The 19413-nt window shown below is 37.1% G+C and overlaps 1 protein-coding gene across 14 annotated transcripts in view; it reads left to right on the top strand.

Moving 5' to 3' along the window:
- The window catches only part of KDM6A (lysine demethylase 6A), a 162453-nt gene that overhangs the window by 75472 nt on the left and 67568 nt on the right, over positions 1–19413 (top strand). For all 14 annotated transcript variants that reach the window (XR_006164923.1, XM_042788532.1, XM_042788533.1 and 11 more), the window contains exons 5-6: positions 2213–2271; positions 13026–13146. Coding sequence is in view for 13 of the 14 variants with exons in the window: in XM_042788532.1 (XP_042644466.1) it covers positions 2213–2271; positions 13026–13146 (180 nt within the window). In the remaining variant the exon portion in view is untranslated. The remainder of the gene's footprint in view (positions 1–2212; positions 2272–13025; positions 13147–19413) is intronic.

A 19413-nucleotide genomic window follows, 5' to 3' on the forward strand; every position in this document is an offset into this window, starting at 1 on the left:
CTAATAAACAATCAACAAGCAGTATGAATGGTGTTACATAGGGTTAGAGCTATAGTATTTCAGAACAGATAAATATGATCCATAATGACACTTCAGAATTTGCACCTTTACATTTGAAGTAAAGTATTCCAGAGTCTCAAATCTTGCCCTGTTTCTTAGTGAGAAGACAGTGACAGTTTAGCAGATTTTTAAGGTCAATCTCAAATGGTTTATAAGACCCAATAAGAATGAGAGGAAAATGGGAAAACCAGTCACAAAACAAAGGACAGAGCAGTAATGGTTGATTTGTATTTTACTAGGGTGGGGACAACCTGAAATCTTCGTGTGAACTTGATGTATTAATTACAGTTGGACAGATCACCTGCATCTTGGTCCCATTGTGCCATGAAAGTTGATGATTATTATTAACCCAGAATACCAGCTAGATTAATCTTCTGAATCTGTAGCTCATTTGGACTGTGAATTCTAATAGATTTCAGAAGAGGAAATTAAATTCTGTGAAGATTGAAAAGGTTTTAGATGTCTGGCATATTTCTGCTTGTATTTGCAGTGTGGTGATGAGGGATATTTTTATTACTACTATTCTCAGTCTTTATGATGATTTAGTCTTGATTGCAGTTGGTGGATCTCTGAGGTAACACTGGGCAGTTTTGTTAAGTTATTTTCTACAAATGAGCCTGACCTGGACACAATAAAGGTTACTGGGTATGCGCTGTATTTAGTAGGCTTCCATGTTGCACATGTGAAAATCTCTTTCTGTCTTACTTCTTCATTTAAAATTACTTTTAAATCAAGGAACTATGTATGCTCAGTTTTTGAGCTTGCCTTCTTTCCTAGTCTGTTGTTGCCAGAGAATGCTTGGAAAGCAGGAAATACAAGGGGTATGGAATTAGAGATCTTTTATCTTTATGATGTCCATGTTGTGTTTTTGTTCAATTAAACAGGAATGTGATTTTATTGTAGTATTAAAGTGTCATCTTTTATTGTTTATGTACTTCCCCTCCACTCCCCCTGTTAACATCTTCCAGTGCTCTGGTGGCTATAGTATCTGGTCATACCGCACAGCATTCTCTTGGAAGCTGTCCATTGCTGAAGCTACGATCCAACTGTATTCCTGAAAGGATCTTTGGCATTTCCTCTGGTTTTAATTTGCATTTAGAAGATACAAATGAAGTATAATGAAGTGGTAATATTGGGTCCCGTTTCTGATGAGTGCTGCTCTTTGAATTGTGTTCTAGTTACCAGTTACTTTCTATGAGAAATTTAGTTATACCCTTTATATTTGGATTGGATTTAAGGCATAAGTAGAATTCTTTTAATGGAATTCCATTGAAATTTGTCTTGTTGAAGAAATGCATGAAAGTGGAAGAGGGATTGTCTTGAACTACAGTCTTCAACAATGGAAATTCCATCTCTTCTCCATGTGTCAGAGCTTTGTGTTCTTTGGCATGTATTCCTGGTCTTTCAAACCCAGAATTATACATAAGAAAAGCCTAAAAATGTGTCATAGGCAGCACATACATCTTGCCTCCTGTAACGAAATTGCTCTGCTAAGGAGAAAACAACTATGATGTGGCATAACTTTTAGAAAGAAAAAGCAGCTTGGTGATTTTTCCTCATATAGGAACTGTGTAATAATTATTTTTTTCTTTTTTTTTTTTTTTCCCCCCTCTTCTGCAGAGTAGGGAAGTAGAAAATAGAAATCTTATTAATGATGAAGAAATATGATTGTCTTAGGTTTGAAGCCAATGGTCTGTATTTTTGGTATTCAGAAAAGTGGAATTTCCTTAAGCATATTTTCAGATTCCTATAATTAATGTTCTACTTTAGACACTGAAATTAGAGTGTGTAGCTTTGTTTACTTTTATGTGAGTATAAATTATTGTGACTATGAAATGGTGTTCGGTCATAAAACATTTTTTATTACGTTAAATTGCCAAAGACCTCTACTCCATCATTTTCTTCCCTGCTGTTGTACAAATAGAACAAAGCACATCAGTTTGTCTGATGTAAAATACTTGAATATTATTATTGTTACTGTTCCTCCAAAAATATTTTGTGGAATTTTGCTCTTATTTTTTTTATTATTAGTATTATTATTATATTTTAAATGTCTACCTATCATTTCATTCCTTCTTTTTGGTTCTTCATTTTCAAGGTGAAATTTAAATATGCTTATAATGGTTTTAAACATTGTTTCTTTCCTTTACAGAATGCTGCCTTTTTATATGGCCTTGGTTTGGTCTACTTCCATTACAATGCCTTTCAATGGTAAGTTGGAATAAACTAACAGTATCAGTACTGTGTGGTGTTTTATTGGTAGGTGAATATTTCAGCTTCAGTTCAGTGTGAGTGTATGATAGTTTGTTTTTTTTTTTTATCATAGATATGATGTTTGAAGACATACATAAGCCACATATGTGACTTACTGTAACATGCCTGTGGCAACCACAGCCGTTGCTTGGAAAGGAAAGCACTTAGAGGAGACGTATTTTAGCTGCCTATAATACGATTCAGCAAGGGAGATAGAGCAGTATGACTCACAGGTTTTTGTGAATTGTTGTTATTGATAGTCTGTAGCTTGTATTTCTTTGAAAGCCTGTTTACAAAAAATTTCTTTTGGAAAAGAAGCAGCAAAGTGGGCTTGTTTTCATTTAGCTTAGTATTCAGTAATTTTTACACAGATGTATGATGTGAAAGTTTTATAGGTGAGAAACAGTACACTCAGACTTGAATCAGAATGTTTTAAACTGATATAAAAACTCAGAGTTGTAAACTCTGGCAGGGCTTTAGGCACTAAAAGGGGCTGCTGTTGGATATGGAGGGGAGAGTTGTATTTCAGCTGGGGTTTTGATTTTGCTTTATCAGTGTTGAGAGAAGAATGATAAATGGAGTAGGCTCAGTCACTGGGGTTCTATTGAAAGGTCCTCAGACTTTCCTTGGGATTTATTTTTGCAGAGAATAGTGTCATTGGAAGAAAGTCAGAAAGATGCAGTCTTTAGTCAGTGCTTTTTTACACTCAGTATGGAAACTGTTAATAGAGTATGTGTGACTTGATAATTATTAAAGAGTTTATCATCTTAGTGGACTAAGTATGACTGCAGTTAAGGAGGCACTAAGTAACTACTGACTGATGATTTGGAACAATACAGTGGGATTTCTTCCCTTGCCCCACCCAGGAAATTGTTTCTTTGTATCTGCAAGACAAAAGATTTGTGCTTTCCTCAGGATAATGTAAATAAGGTTTTATTCTTCAAACTAAGATAAGTTGGCTAAATCATGAGCTCATAACCTGGATTTTTTTTTTTTTTTATCTTGCAATTTATTGCTTTATTGGTAGTAGTGAAATGAACGCCATGTATTGTATGTGACATTCAATTCTACTACATTCTAATTAACGAGGAAAAGTTTTCAGAAAACCTGAGAATACACTATTTTAAAATTGTGTTCAATCTTGGTTGAATTTCACTTCACCATTTCACATTCAAGAGTATTTTGTGCACCAGTTCTTACTACAAGTGGTATCTTGTTACAGTTTGTACTGTGAAAATGGTAGAAAACTGTAAGATAAAATCAAGACAAAGTAGTGAGATTCAGAGTAGTTGATTCTTTGAAAGACCACTTGTTCAACATAGACTTTTGCCATCAGTGGGTTGTGCTGTTTATCACCTTCCAGTGACTGAAGGAACAAAATCAGGTGATTGTGAGGCATAAGTTTTAATAAATTAGAGCATTGAATTAATTTAGAATTTTCTTCCATGCCTTTAAGTAAGCCTGTTGAGAACATGAATATAAATTGATACCTTAATTTATGATGTCTTAACTGCACATAGAGCTTTATGTTAAGGTTGTGTAGAATAATCATATTTGCCATTTCATTCATACAACAAAGTTATATATAGTGTGGTACTAAGGAAGTTGCATATCATTAAAGTATTGGATAGAATATTTAGAGGAAGAAAATCTAATGCAGATAAAATCTCACACCTTCATATGCAATTTTTGTCTCTTTTTTTTTCCTTTTTAATCCCTTTGAGTGCTTCCTCCCTCCCCGCCCCTTACTATGTTTTCTTGGGGATGAGAGGAGTAGGATGTGTGGTGGGTGTTTAGGTGTGACAAAGTCATAATAAACTTGGAGGTGGTAGCAAGTCATTTACAGTAGATATTTTCTTCTTTGTAGATCTTAATCTTCCACAGGACTCTCTTGCAGATTGCAAGGAGAATCCCTCTTCTCAGAGTGAAATGCTAGTCAAACCGTCTTATTTTCTGCTGTAGCTATTCCATCTACTTATGTTCACAGAGTACACAGATAATGTATTACAGGAGATAGAGGAAACCTCTAGACCGTTTAAGATGGTTTAAGCTATCGTGTATGAACATTTTTTTTATCCACACCACTTCAGATATTCATAGATTTTAATGAGAGGCATGTACATAGTCCTCCTAAAAGGAGAGGGTAGGGAAGTGCCTGAGGTTTTTTCATGTCTCATATAACCATGGGTAATAAAAAAGCAAGTGGGAATAAGGTCAGTTTTAGAATTCTTGTTCATATTTTTGCATTATTTTTTAAGTTTTCCAGCTTTCATAAAAAGAAGTCTTGGATTATCTCCAACACTCATATGCAATTCACTGTAATTCAATATCGTACGCTTCTCTATATGCTAAACCATCATTACAGTATTATCTTAAGTACAAATCTTAGCTGATACATCATTTTAGATTGGTGATTTGATTTGACTATTCATGTAAGAACTGAAAGTTCTCAACGTATATACAGATGGTGCAATAGTGTGATCAAACCAAAACTATTTAATGCAATTATTATAGTAAGATATGCCATAAGGGATTAGTTCCATAAATCAAATAAAGTATAGTAAAATAGGTCTTACAGGTATTAAATTTTGATACTCTGTTCTTTTACACCATTTATCATCAAGCAGTAAGTAAAGTGTTTGGCTGATTTTCCCTGTTGTTTCCCTGTTTCTCAAGTAGGGTAGAATACAAGTAGAATAGAGATAGCTGAGATATTCACATAACTTGAATAATTTCATGTTCTCCTTAGTTGTATTTTAGATTGAACACTTAAAAGAATTTCAGTAGTTAATCAAAGGCTACCCTTCATACCTGTGCATCAGCTGCATCTAAGTGTAGTGGATTGGACACCAATTTTTTTCTTTTACTTCGGTAAGGATTCTGAGCCTGACTGGTCTATCATCTGCTGATTTACACTGAGTCCCACTAAGATAAAAAGATGGAGTCTAAAGCTCTGCAATTGTGTCCTGAAACTGGCTCTAATACCTTCTTTGGATCCCAGTGTACCAACTGTGCAGTTCCAAGTCCAGCCTGCAGTGTTTTCAGTGACTGTTATCTTGCAAACTGCTGAACAGTGTGTGTGAGAAAGACACCCTGTTCCTCAGAAACACCTTGCAGGACAATGCTGAGATCAGTCACCCTTATTGCCCCATTTAGCATACCCTGTGGGTCGTCAGTCCAAGGATTCCTTACCATCTGTAGAAGTTAAGCATTATGTAAAACAATCCTTCAGCATTGACACTTTTGTGGGTCACAGTCCTGAAAAAAGCCAAAGACAAATAATTCAAGAGATGATCCAGAGACTTTTCCTCACCTCTGTCATGGTTGAAGATGCAGACTGCCTGAGGAAAATCTGTCATCTCTGACTGGAAATTTTTGGCCCTTCTACAGCCATCCTTGCCAAATCAGAAGCACTGTCGTCATCTATTCAGTATCAAGTGATATCTAGAACATATCTGTCTGCTTTAAAGTAACCTTACAGCCAGCCCAGTCTGTTTGCACTGCTGCATACTGCCACTTGTAAGCCAGGGTGTTCGGTATGCTGGAATTTCTCATTAGCATAAGTTTGACTCCTTGGAACAGGGACATTGGAGCTCATCACAAAAAGCTTTTTTCCCCTCTTCAACTTTGATTTAAGATTGGATCTTGACATGAAGAAGGCAGCTGCAGTCTTTCATTATTCTTAGCTAATTCGAGTAAAGACCTTTAATGGACAAGAGGGAGCAAGTATATACAACCCTCACTGGGAACGTGCAGCACCTCCATCTCCAACATACAAGCACTGAGCAGGCTCTCCACACCTCATCTCTGCTGCTGCTGAATTCCACAACCCTCCAGAGGCCAAACAGACAGCAGAAAACAGCCCTTAGTTGCTACCTGTGCTACTGCATCTTATCTCTTGGTCACTGTGCAGGCCTCCAGACACCTGAGGATCACTTTTCTCCTAGATGTCCTTTGAAGGCCTTAGTGAGGCAGAAACGTTCTTTTACACGTACCTACAGGAAAACACACAAAACTTACCATCACCTGTGAGATGGCCTTAGCACCAATCGCATTGGACCATTTACTGGAGCTGAAGGAGTCTGGTTTCTCTTGCTTTCTCTGGCTGTCATTCTCTTTCATCTTTTTCCAGAAAATGAAGATTTGCTCTTCTCACGGTCATCCTGAAATAGTAGAGCGGCTGCTTAAACTGCTTTTCAAGTACCCAGGTCTACAATGGAGCGTAAACTTATTTTCATTAGTCTCATGTGCCAGCCTTCAGTATTGCACACCCTGTTCACCTACCCAGGGAACTATTGTTTTATGGTAGTTGCTGTTTGCCTATGAGAGTGGGAGAGTCCTGTGCTGTCAAATTCTATGCTTTGTACTTCTTTGCTCCCTCTATCAATTAATTTATTTTTGGTTTGGGGTGGTTTTTTTTTTGTTTTTGGTTTTTTTTTTTTTTTTTGTTCAGGGGCAAGCTGTTAGTAGCACAATAAGATTTGTCTTTTGGGGGGGTTATTGGTTGTGGTTTTTCCAGCAGGACCAGATCCTTCAGATGGTTCTCAAGCTGTTTGTGTCAGTGGTTGGCACATCTAAGGAATGGGACTCCTCCACACAGAGAGTGGGTAGTGGGGTGTGTAGGAATGCAAACCGCCTAGTGAGGACCTCTTTCACTTGGGTGGGAACACCCCACCCATCATGCAGGCATGCAGCTGGAGTGCTGCATCTAATGCGGTATCTGCTCTGCACACCTCCAGGGGTATCAGTGGTTTGTGCCGCTGGGGAGGGCGCACAGCGTTGCCTGAAATAGCCCAGTGGTTGTGGTTTGCATGAAAGGCTCTGAAAGTCACCCGAGAGTGACGTTGCCCTGGTAATTGGCACTGGGGAGTTCCTGCTTTGCAAACACTTGCAATAGAAAATCCAGGAGGGCGATAATTTGAGTAGAAAAACATCTTGCTTACTGATATATTGTGATCTTCAAGGCGCACATCAATATTGGTAATTCTTTCCCTGTTCTGTCAGAGTCCTTTCAGCTGGTCTGGTGTTCGTGGCTATTTTCATAAGGAGGACAGAATTTAAACACACACTGTGTAGATACTGCTTTGTCAAGTATTTCTCAGGTCTCAGGTGGCTGGGTCTGTATATGTATTTTTTAGGTACATAAAATGGGAATGTACACGTAGACTACACATACTAATTGTAATTAACCATTAATGAAGTGGCAATTAACTTCCTCTTTTGTTGTCTTATCTTTCTGTGATTGTATATCAAACCACTTCTTGGATTGATGAAAACTGTTACAGCCCTTCGGACAGAGGAGTTGTATATAAAGACTGTAAAAGTATTTATTAAAATTGCAGTGTTCTGACTACTGCTGTATATATACATTTTGTTTGTGTTCAAACTATGATTAAGAATAGAAATTTATCCATCATAGCCTCACATCATTTTCATTAATGTGGCTATGAAGTTATGTGAGGCTTAGAATTAGGTGGTCAGAAAACTGAAAGAGGATAAAGAATAAGAAAAAAGAAAGTTTCACTCCATCTGCATTAAGTATTTTTCCTGATAAGTTAAAATAAAGTTACGTTCTTCCATTTTGTAGGCTTATTCTGATTTTCATGGGTTTTGTTTGAAAAGTATGTTAACTTTTGAATAGTTAAATCAATGCTATTTTATTATATTATTTTGCCTAGTTCAAGGCTGGTATTATTCACAGACTATCCAAGTAAAACCTTCCAATAAAAATCTTATGAGAGTTCACTAAATGTTTAATATAATCTTCTATTAATTATTATTCATCTGGTTTCTTCACTTTCATAATGGTAGGCATTGTTGTATAGATGAGTGGGTGGAAAGGTAGCTGCAGTATTGATTTTAAGTCTTGATTTGGAGATGATAGATTCATGTCATTTTTATTTTTCTTGAATTACTGTAGCAGTGCTGTGTAAAATGTAAGTCCAGAGGTGCTTTTCATCCTCCATAGTGTCTGTCCTGCTTTCCTATTTTGTTAAGGGTTAGCTAGCCTTTCTTGCCTGTTAGTGGAAATGGTCCCATTCTTGGAGAAAACTCTTACTTAATTTAATTAAATTATAGTAGACTCCAGCAAAGTTGTTACCAGGCAGTTGTCAGTATCTTCAGAGAATAAACCAAAAGTTGCTTCTTGCTGAATTCAGACAACTATCATTTACTTCTGCAGTATGAGAGCTCCCAGCCCTTCATTTGATGATTTATCCTTCAGACTAATGCATGTTTAGTTTGTTGAAGGATAAAAATGATAAGCTCTGTCTGTGTATGAAGACCAGTTAATTAGTGGTGGACACTAACAACCTACTTGAGGAAGGCTGTGTGCCATCATCTCTGAAGGAAGCTGTTAGCCTCCTAAGCCAAGTCCTGCTTCAGATGTGACAGATCATCAAACTATTAGGTTATATTTGCTCTTCTGGTTTTGGTCAAACCATAGAAGAGCTTTAAGGGAAAACATCTGAGTAACTTAGATGCCTTGGATTTTCTAGACCTCAGTCTTTTCTGGATGTAGGTTTGGGTGGAGGACAGAAATGGGATTAATGATGTTTCAGAGCAAACAAAGATCTGTACACGGATCAGGTGAGTCCTGCTGTATCCAGAAGGCCCAATTGAGGCAAACAGATGGGCCAGGAAAGACTGCAGTTACCAACACTGGGACACGGTCTCTCTGATTTTCCGTTACTACTACATGACTTGCTCCTACTTGCCACTTCTTGTGTCCACTTCCTTCTGTGTTCTGTCAACCTGTACCAAGCCCTGATGCCATCTGTGTTGGATGTTACTGAGTGCTTATAGCTGCAAAGGATGTCAGTGATGTTCCACGTGTTTTGCCATTGATGTAGTAAGGGACTAAGTCTGGAGCTCTGGGCATGGTGCTGGGAAACAGGCAGCCCCAAAATAAAACCAAAGTTTTTGCTGTAGTCCGTGTTCTTGATGTGTCCTGTAATTGCGAGTGCATTGCTATTTTGTTTAAATGTTTCCCATAGGCAAAATTAATTCAATATTAGTTCAGCTGTGGTGTAGAATTGCTTGTCTGTCTGTAAGAGTTAATAAGTAAGCATCTTTTCAGAGTTTGAGTGTTTTATTCTATGAAAAATCTACTGACTATGTTTAACATCAGGGTAGAGTAACCAAATTAGACATGAGCACCTACCACTGGTAGAAATTGTTGAATACGCTGCCTTTCAGATCACTTTATTTGTGAAATTTTGATGATGCTCTTTTTCACAGAAGTAGTGGAAGTAATTTAGATTTGTTACTATTGGTGATTGTCGTCCTGGAAAAACTACAAATTGCATCATCTATATGGAATTAGTGCTGGAGTTAAGAAAGATGCAGGCCAATATTTTGAATGGAGAATATAAAATATCTGGGGTTTAGTTAGAAAAGCTGCTTTGGGGAATATCTGGTGTATTCCTACATTTTCCCCTTAATTAACTGACATAATTATACTTCGTTATAAGTTTAAATTTATGTTACTTTTCAGAATTCTCTTTCATTATGACATCCAAGGATACAGAATTTAAGATGCAAACAAGAGAACCGATCCAGGAGTTCCCTATTATTTTGAGTTCATATGGATTAATTCTTAAATGTAAATCCAACATATACTAGATATTTAAAAAAATTTCTAAGTGGAGAGTCTTTCAGCAAACTCTCTACCACTGTGTCCATTCCATTCCCAGATCAATGCAATGGATTGGAGCAATCAATGCTCCCTGACTACGCTCCTTTGAATTTTTTAACCTTTCAAGGAAATAATGCTTTTAAAGCATCTCCGCCTTTCCTCCTGAAGCCATCAGTTTAGGAGTAATCAAATACAACTGAAATGTACAGATAGAATGTTATTGTTAGCTGTTAACATGGTATTTCAAACAGTGTCTAAAAAGGGTACAGAGAGTTTTGTGTTGACTTGGTTGATTGGATATATTTCTCCAAGCGTCCATCAGAATGGGTTGAAAAGCTTGCCATTACTTCCTGCGTGGATTGTGTCTAGAGGAATGATGTCTTGTCCTACAAATTTTCTTCCTCCTTGTATATTTTGGGCTTGTCTTCATTGGAAAATCATGTTGAGTTACAATGTTAGCTCAAAGACTTGTGATGACAACTAATTTTGAACCTGTCTGCACAAGCAGCTTAGACAAGGGTGAATGGTTTTGGCACGTCATCTGTTCAGAGATAAAACTTACACAAACCTCAAAGGGACTATATGCAACTAGCAGGTTCTGTGCTAAACATGACAAAGTCTTTTCATGTTGTCCACTGATGACAGTTTTACTGGTTTTTAAGTGCTGTGCTTCTCTGGAAGACTGGGGTAGGCAGCATTCTTGTTCTTTTGAATGAATGACAGAATACATTCAAACTAAATTTCAAAACTGTCCTTAAAAGATGTTTGTTATACTTATGGCTTTGTTGAGCTGTATTCCTCAGTTGTGGCAATGAATAATATTTCCTGTTCAGTAAGCAAGCTACTATAAAAATAATTTTGTCTCTTAGAGTTTCTCTTAAGCTTTTTCAGAAATCCAGTTTCGATGATCTTTGTGACAGAGACATGGCAGGAGAAATATGGAGATACTATTTTCTGACCAAGCAAGCTGGCTAAAATGTGAACAATGTGGAGTTCACAAAGTATATATGAGTATGGTCACAATCCTCCATGTGGTGTAGAACCGCAATGTCTATTCCAAATTTTTACCTTCTCTTTGATAGAGCCCATAGACACTGGTTTTTTTTTCCTTTTTAGTACTTGGGATAATGTCTTTGAACAAGATGCAAATGGTGTATTTTAAATACCAGTGGCTAGCATACTGAGTACTCTGTTAGAGTTAAGACAAGAAATGCAAATATGCTGTCATAAAATCTATACTTTGGCATAATAAAAGCTTGGGTTAAAATATGTGCCGATATTTAGTGATCAGTCCAGTCTTTGGCCTTCCAGTTTGAGTGATGTTCTTGTAGGTGGTGGTGAGCATACTGTTAGGAGACATGAATCCTTGTTTGTTAGGCTTTCACTGTAGATATGGGGATGTGTGATTCATCACCACTCATACTGTTCCAGGGAGGTTTAGATGAGACGTGAGAGACTGCTTAGCTGGTATAAGTTTGTCCCTTTTGTGCTACACTTGCTCATTTTTCTTGTGTAAGCAAAAAAGTAGGGTGCAAGGTGAGAAGAGCTGTTCATAAAGATTGTAATAGAGGAAGCTGCAGTTCCACAATAAAAATGCAAGATTTTTTTAAGCCCATCTGCACTTAAGTTACAATTAAATAAGTCAAATAATGCTTTAGGTACAAACAATTTTGTTGCACTGTCTAGAGGAAGTAGGAAGTTCTCTGCCTTTGGTTTGCTTTGCCATCAAGAATGATAAAAGAGCCTGTAAGAATTTTGGAGCAGAAGTGTTTTTGCTGATGGATTCAAAAACGATTATATGTTTTGTGAATAAAAAAAAAGCCTCTGAAAAATACTTACCGAATTTCCCATTGCAACAACTGCTGACCTTTTGTCTTTATAAATAATACTGCTCTTGAAAAGTAGGAATGAAATCAATTTGCCCTAAACACTGTGTGATTTTTAGGCACTGTGGTTAATTCTGTCCAGTGTCCCTGTGCTGCTCCACAGTGGGTACCATTCTCCCCATAGGCGTGCCTGTCATCTGCCTGCTCGGTGGGACAGCAGATGGGACTGTGCTCCCTGGCCTAGGTGTTTGAATGTACCCTGAGTGAGACCAATGCTGATTTCTGTCATTGTACAAGCAGTGATGTATTTGAAGGTATTTTGTTTCAACCTGTCATTGGATTTCAGGCAAGCTAACACAATGAGTCTTAGCTTCTTTCTCAATTCCTCTGTGAATTTAGATCTGTTATCTTTTAGTTGAATTTCAACTGTCCTCATTTTGTTCAGTTGGTCTGAGAGGCAAAACATTCCTGGTTAGAATCACCGTTTTTTCTGCTCCAAGACACTGTTGTTACATAGCATTTTTGTTTTAGCTGGTACATTGTCATCATTAAGAGGGGCTTGTGTAGAGAGGATTTAAAGGTAAGGAAGTAGGATTAGAGCCATCTTCACCTATCCTGGGAATATGAAAAGCAAGTTACAGTGGGAGGAGGTGGCAGGCTTTCATATCTGTGTTTTCCTGGAGGCAGTTGAGTGACTGGAAAGTAATGGAGCAGTAGGTATTAGTTGAGTCCCTACATGGTGCTGGTGCTAAGAATGGGAGGACAAAGTGGAAAACAGAGCAGGTTGGTGCAGTGGGAGGAGATGTGCGTGATCTCTCCTTCTAGACCTTCTGTTCTGCTGCTGCTCTTGGAGTTCTGCACTACCTGGAATCAAAAGCCACCTAGCAGTTGCTTGTGACATGAATGATCACTGTATTGTTCTGAAATTGCACTAACTTTGTTACTAATTCAAGAGTCATCCTTTCTGAAATAGCAGATATGTTACTGTATTTCATGCAGCAAATTACTTTCTCTAAATTAATAGAAAAGATTAGACTTCAAAATATACCAGGATATCTGGAGTACAAAATTACCCAGTCTTTGAAGAATCAAAAGCCGTGCACCAAAAACATTACATGTAAACCATTATTTTGATGTGTTGTTCTGTAACAGTGCTTTCTGATCCACTTTATGCTAGTCATATAAATAACATTGATATTAAAGTGATACTTCTGTAAAAAATCTTTTTTTAATCTGTGTTTTTCTTTCAGGGCAATTAAAGCATTTCAGGAGGCGCTTTATGTTGATCCCAGCTTTTGTCGAGCCAAGGAAATTCATTTGCGACTTGGGCTTATGTTCAAAGTGAACACAGACTATGAGTCTAGTTTAAAGGTAGGTTTAAGTCTTTTCAAACTGAATTAACATTTGTTACAAGTTGTGTTGCATCTTAAAACTGAAAAGATTGCATAAGCATATAGCATTAAATATTACCTGCTTTAGATATAGAAGTGCTTCAGTATGAAGTATGTTAGTATAAAGACAAAGTAAGGGTAGGATTTGACATATGTTTTGTGCTATAAATACTCAGAAAAGCCCAGGAAATTTATAGATCAGCACTGATAATCTAGAAGACCAAAAAATTGGTGTAGGGCTCTCGTTAAAATAGTACACTTTGGGGAGAGGCTGAGGACGTACAGAAAATTAGAGGAAGAAGAGGAAAAGAATTAGCAGCTTAAACTTCTCCATATCCATTTTCTCCACTCTCAGCTGCACTATTGTAAAATAGAAGTTCTTAAAAATTAATAAAAATAAAAAGCTTTTATGCAAAATAATGTTGTCATATCAATTTTTTATATTGTTTCAACTTTTCTAGCAGTTAATCATTCATTTATTTCCTGATTGGACAGTCAGCTTCTAAGCCAACAATTTCTGACTAATCAGTTAGAAATCGTTTGTGTTAATACAGTACTTTGTTTTTTGTGTACTCCTTTAAATTTCTTTACTGCTTGCATTCTTTTCAGTCTCCAGTTGTAATCTGTCATTTTATCTCCCTCTATTCAACATGTTTGCTCAGTTTTTTTCTCCTTCCATTTCATACTCTGTCCTCATGTTCTTTCCTTCCTGATCTCTAAATTTAGGTATGTGTGTCTTGGAAAAAGGATGTGTTCTTTAACGGAGTTTCATGAGCTGGGAAATAGTCCTGCAGGGCTGGGAATTTTGTAATTAAGTGTAATTTATAAACATATTTCTGCATATTACTATCTCCTAGAGCTACAGAAAACATTAAATGTTTTGTTTTCAGGAATCTTGTGGCTTCCTTTTCCTGGCAGATTGTTTTCCTGGAAGTTATATTTGTGAAGCTATCAGAGTCATATTGTCCAAGATTTGAAAGAATAGAGTGTCACTCTCAATGTTTCCTTTCAGTATTTGTAATCATGGAAGGCACTTCTCTCATCAGGCTTCCTTTTTCCTTCCAGAGTCCAAGCTTCCACCTGCAGAGACAGGTGGAGTTGGAAATGGTGATTAGAGAGGATGGTAGTGCATAGGAGTAGAAAAGATTCAGTGCAGTGAATGGCAAAAGAGAGCAAGGGGAGGTCAAGATAGATCACTGTGTTGGGAAAGGGATTATGTGCGACTTCGGGTGGTCCTGTTTCCTTATACTTTGTCATGGATTTAGTATTGGCTGTCACGGTACATAGGGAATAAAAGAAGTGCTGAAGTAGTACATTTCGATTTTATTTTTAAAGAAGTCAGGGTCAAAACAGAAGAGTAAATTTGCAAGGAGGTAGTAAACTAATAATCAAGTAGTGGAAGGAACCTCAGTATTTTAATTTTTAATAGAAGAAATTGATCAAGAAATAAACAACCATTTCCTGCTGTGTCATAAAATATGTAATTCTATCACTGAATTAAGTATTTCATGTAGATATTACGAGAATTCAGTCTAAATAATTTACTGTGTTTGATCTTCACAACTTTGCAAAATAAAAAGGTCCACTTATCACAAGAATTTTGAGTATACCAGACTTCTAGTTTTCAATATACCAACTACAAATGGGAGAAACACCAAAGAAGTATTTTAAAAATAAGCTCATATTTTTGTAATGCAAAATTATCATGATTCCATTGATTTTATGTGCAGTGTGATTACTTCACTTAAGAAAACAAGTGGCAGCAACAAAAACAGCTTCCCCTGAAGCAGAGTGAAGATCTTCAAAAGGATGATGAAATAAACATGGCAGGGGCTGGGAGGTTGTGCTAAGGACAGTTTCACATCAGTATAACTGCAGATTGTTGCTAAAAGGTTTTTTCATTTTCCACCTTGCAATCCTGACTGCATTGTTCATCATCCTCTGCTGCACTGAATCAATTGGGAGTTTTTTCCATTTGCAGACTGAGGTGGATCAGAAGTCTGAACCGACTCAATTTGAGATTGCCCAGTTGCTCGATCCAATGCAATGTAGATGGCAGGAGTGCGTGAATGGGAAGGAGAGGGTAGAGCTGTCTTACCCTCTTTTGTTCTGGTGCAAAACATAACATGAAACTCTACTCTGGAATTATCAACTGAAATACCTAAGGTAGAGTTTCTGATGTGCTTCCTTTGTTACGGAGGTTGCAATCCTTAGCAGAGAATAACAGTGAGGAGCAAGAAAGAAAAGACCCAAGAAGGCAATCCACTCAGTCTGAAACAGTTTCAGCTGTGGATTCAATGTAGAGTTCTGAGACTGATCTGCTTTGTTTGAAAACAAAGTATTGAAACATATCAGCTTATACATCAAAATATACAAGTTGTGAGGAGGAGGATACGTAGAACAAGCAGGGCAGCAGCTTCTTTAAGAGCCAATTTGACTGATCCCTGAGTTGAGGTTTTAAAAATCCTTTAGACCAGAACGCTGTGAGTGGCAAGAATATGAGAGGCAAGTCAGAAAATACTTCCTTACTGAAGAGAACAAAATGAAGTGCTGGTGCAGTGGTTATGAACGAGCATGGTGAGAGTAAAATGGGGAAGAGATACGGTGAAAGAGCGCAAAAGGATGTTTTGACAGAATGTCTCATTCTCTGAGACTGAGTATTTCATCTCTTCACAAAAGAAAGATAAGTAATCCAAGGTAATAAAAAGACGCATTTGTCTTGTGCCTTTTTTGGTTTTGTGGACCTTTTTAAAAGGATCCAGGATTTTAGAGGATGGTAATGGGGTGTAGGATCAAGCCTGCTAGGGACTGGTCTTGAGCACAGACCCTTTCCCCAGGGCTCTGTATAACATAATTCATAGCCCAGTTTGAGCTTCCTATTTGACATTGAGGCAGAAAGTGGAAGTAACTTTTCATCTGGTACTTGCTTGTGACTGTTCTGGATTTCACAGATTGTACCAACGTTGCATTAATGTACTTTGAAATATCATAATGTTTTTGATGGTATTTAAACATTCATGTTAAGTCTGTAATTGCTAAGAATAAACCATTGCCAACAGATGAGTCATTGTCAGTAAGTGTCTTTCAGGCAAAGGGGGAAAATGGGAGTCTGAAGGGCATATATGCCATGTTTTTCACAATTTTAGAACATTAACATAAATCATCTATATTTTATGTAAGCAATTTAAGCACAAAATTAATTTTTACTATTTTAAGATGTTGATGATCAAGATAATTACTAGAGTGCTGTTGCACAAGCATAAAATCAACTCAGTGTTTTTTCAAAGTCAGTTACTGCTTTTGCATGTTTTTAACATTGCTGCAGTTAAGACTTACAAATTGATAAGAGAACCCTTATCCCATTTCCATAAACTGTTGCAAGAACACCAGTGCTCTTGAAAATTACTTGGCCTTCAGGCTTACATTAAGGGGAAAAAAAAAAAGTGCCCATTCTGGTTGAAAAGAAGACATTCTTTGTGTAACCTGACAGGGCAATGTTACCTTCAGAGGTGATACATGAAAGCTGAATTTGCCCCATTCATCAGAAAAGTACAGCTAGTTCCAAAATTGACTGGCCTTTGCCAGACTTGGGTGGGTGGGGAGAGGTGGAAGGGAGATTTTATTATTGATTACTATAGCAGCATCATACTATTAGAGTTTACCTCACAGTTCTAACATTTTCACACTTTACTATGAGTCCTGCTGCCCGCTTCCTGTATGCCATTTCCTACAAACAACACTAGGAATACTTGATGTTAGCTGTGGTGGCACTGTGATAGTATGAGAGTAAAGCAAGATCTCTAGGAATATAATACATCTTTTTGTCAGTTTGGTGAATGTAGCTGGAACAAATGTTCAAGCTTCTGAGTACATGCCACATTATTTCTGGCATGTCACTTGCTATCCTGGTAATTTTCCTATTTATTTGAATGTATTTGTTCAATTTTAGCTCTCTTTTTTCATACATGTATGTAATTGTCCTGTCTTGCACATGTGTCTCAGTTCTTCTCTTAAGCACTTTTGAATCTTAACCAATTTCTAGCAAATATGTCAGAAGGAAAGAGATTTGAAAGAGAAGTTTCTAAAACATTGCTCTTCAACATGTTGCCCCAGAGCCATTTGAGCTCTGCAAGCTGGGGACCAGGTGATCGGGTTGGCTTAATCTGCAACAGAGGCACCAAAGGACTGGTCACGGGTCTGGTCTGTTGGAACATGAAGAATTCCTGTGAAGGGACGTGTCCCATCGGCACAGGAGCACCAGTGCCTCTGGTCCAGCTGGAAGCTGGATGCAGAGCTGGGTAGAACCCAAAGCGAGAGCTGGGTGTGGTGTGTGGGACTGTTGATAGGCGTAAAAGAGAAGCTGTGGAAAAAAGAAAAGTTACAGCTTTGGTATTATTTAGTTAAATAGTTGGGTTACATTGGAAAGGGCAGCTGTGGGAAACCAGTCTTCCATCTGGTGCTCATTCTGCTTGGTGGTGTTGAAGTATGGTAGTGTGCCTCCAGTGAGGAGTTAGGGTGATCCTGAACGCCCTTTGTAAAATTCAGTTCACTTCCATCGTTTACTGGCAGACTACTTAAGGGGAGAAAAAAAAAACAACTTAGTTTTTTGTATGTATTAGAACTGTAACATTGAGGGAACAGTGGGTGAGTGAGAAATTTTCTGTGGGTTTGGTTTTGTGAGGGGATGTTTTGTTTGCCTTTGGGGTTTTTTTTTTGGTGGTGGACTGTTTTGGTTGTGTTTTTTTTCTAATGGGTGGTCAGTAGGGACTCTGAACAAGAACAGGTTATTTTATGTCAAGCTAAGTGATGTGCTTTTGTTTGGTTTTTAAGTATTGCAGATGCATCCTGTACCCAGCAGCAAAACCCTTAGAATAATGAGAACTAAATTTCTCACGGTTTCAATTATCTGCCTTTTAGTAGAAATACTGATTCTTTTCACACACAAAACAACTATCCTAGTAGTTTGCTTCAGGACTATGCTTTGATCTTGCCTGTAAATCATCAATCTAAATGTAATTTTAAATTTTTAATTATTTTCTTAAAGTTTCTCATTTGTTAGTGATGTTAAGACATACTGCTTATATTAGGATAAGAAAAAGGCTGTGAAAGAATCCGAATTTATTGGGAAGATATGCATGAATTATATGAATATGCATGAAATATTAAAAAATTAAACACTGATATACAGATGAACAGCTTGAAGTCCTTATTTATAGTCAGTCACTTTTCCATCACATATTCAAGTAATTATATATATATCTTTATGAAAGATATTTTTAGCTACTGCAGCTATTGTATTTCAATACGTAGCTGTTATAGACATATTGTTCATTTTTTATGTTCTTTTTCCTGGTAATAAATAAAAATGTATTTATGAAAGTGAAAATTTGTGTATTCAACCCTTCAAGTGCTGTTTCACAACCTAGTTATCTTTTACATTTGCTTAGATTAGTAATTTTTAATCTTAAACGTGTTAAATTGAAACCTTATATATTTATTTTTAATTATTAAAGGAAAATTAAGTAGTCAAAATACATACAGTTACGAGAAGTTATAATTTTTTATGTCTTGTTTTACATCTGTAGTTCTACCAGAAATTAATCAGTGACATTTTTAGGTAGAAAAACAAAGGGCTTTAGCTATTGCGAGGTGACTATCCAAGATTTCAGGCACTTCACCTAAAAAGCATTTTGTGGAAAATAAGATGAAATGAGTCGAAAGGTTATTTTAATAAAAACGTTAGTGTATGGAAAATAGTACTTGGGAATGAAATTGCTCTCTGTGCCTTTGTAGTTTGCATATGCATATGATGGAGAGACATATCCAGAACATAAAAACATGGAAGTTTTTTAATGCAGCATGGCACTGTAATGAAACTGCAAGAGAGTTACTAGTGCAACTGGTTTTGACAGTAGATTGTGCCATCACAGTGTCTGGCCTAGTGAGTTTTCTTTTGTTCTCTCTTACTTAGTTGTGCTTGTTTTTTTGAGTAATTTGGAGTTTTCCTTTAAAGGAAAACTGTTAGGTGTGTTTTAGAAATGTCAAGATTACAAAGAGGAGTAAATGCTAAAATTGAATTAACATGCTGTGTAGCATCTTCCATCATTTGGACGGGGAGTGCGAAGAACAAGCCACGAGTTGACTCAGAAGTTGAACATTCAAGCGGATAAGTATTGGTGCTGGCATGCTTCCTTCACTTGGGGACCTTCTCCTCGTGAGAGATGCCTCGGTCCAGGTTTATTAACTG

Source organism: Tyto alba, unplaced genomic scaffold, assembly GCF_018691265.1.
Source record: "Tyto alba isolate M040663 unplaced genomic scaffold, T.alba_DEE_v4.0 Super-Scaffold_14, whole genome shotgun sequence".
NCBI lineage: Eukaryota > Metazoa > Chordata > Aves > Strigiformes > Tytonidae > Tyto > Tyto alba.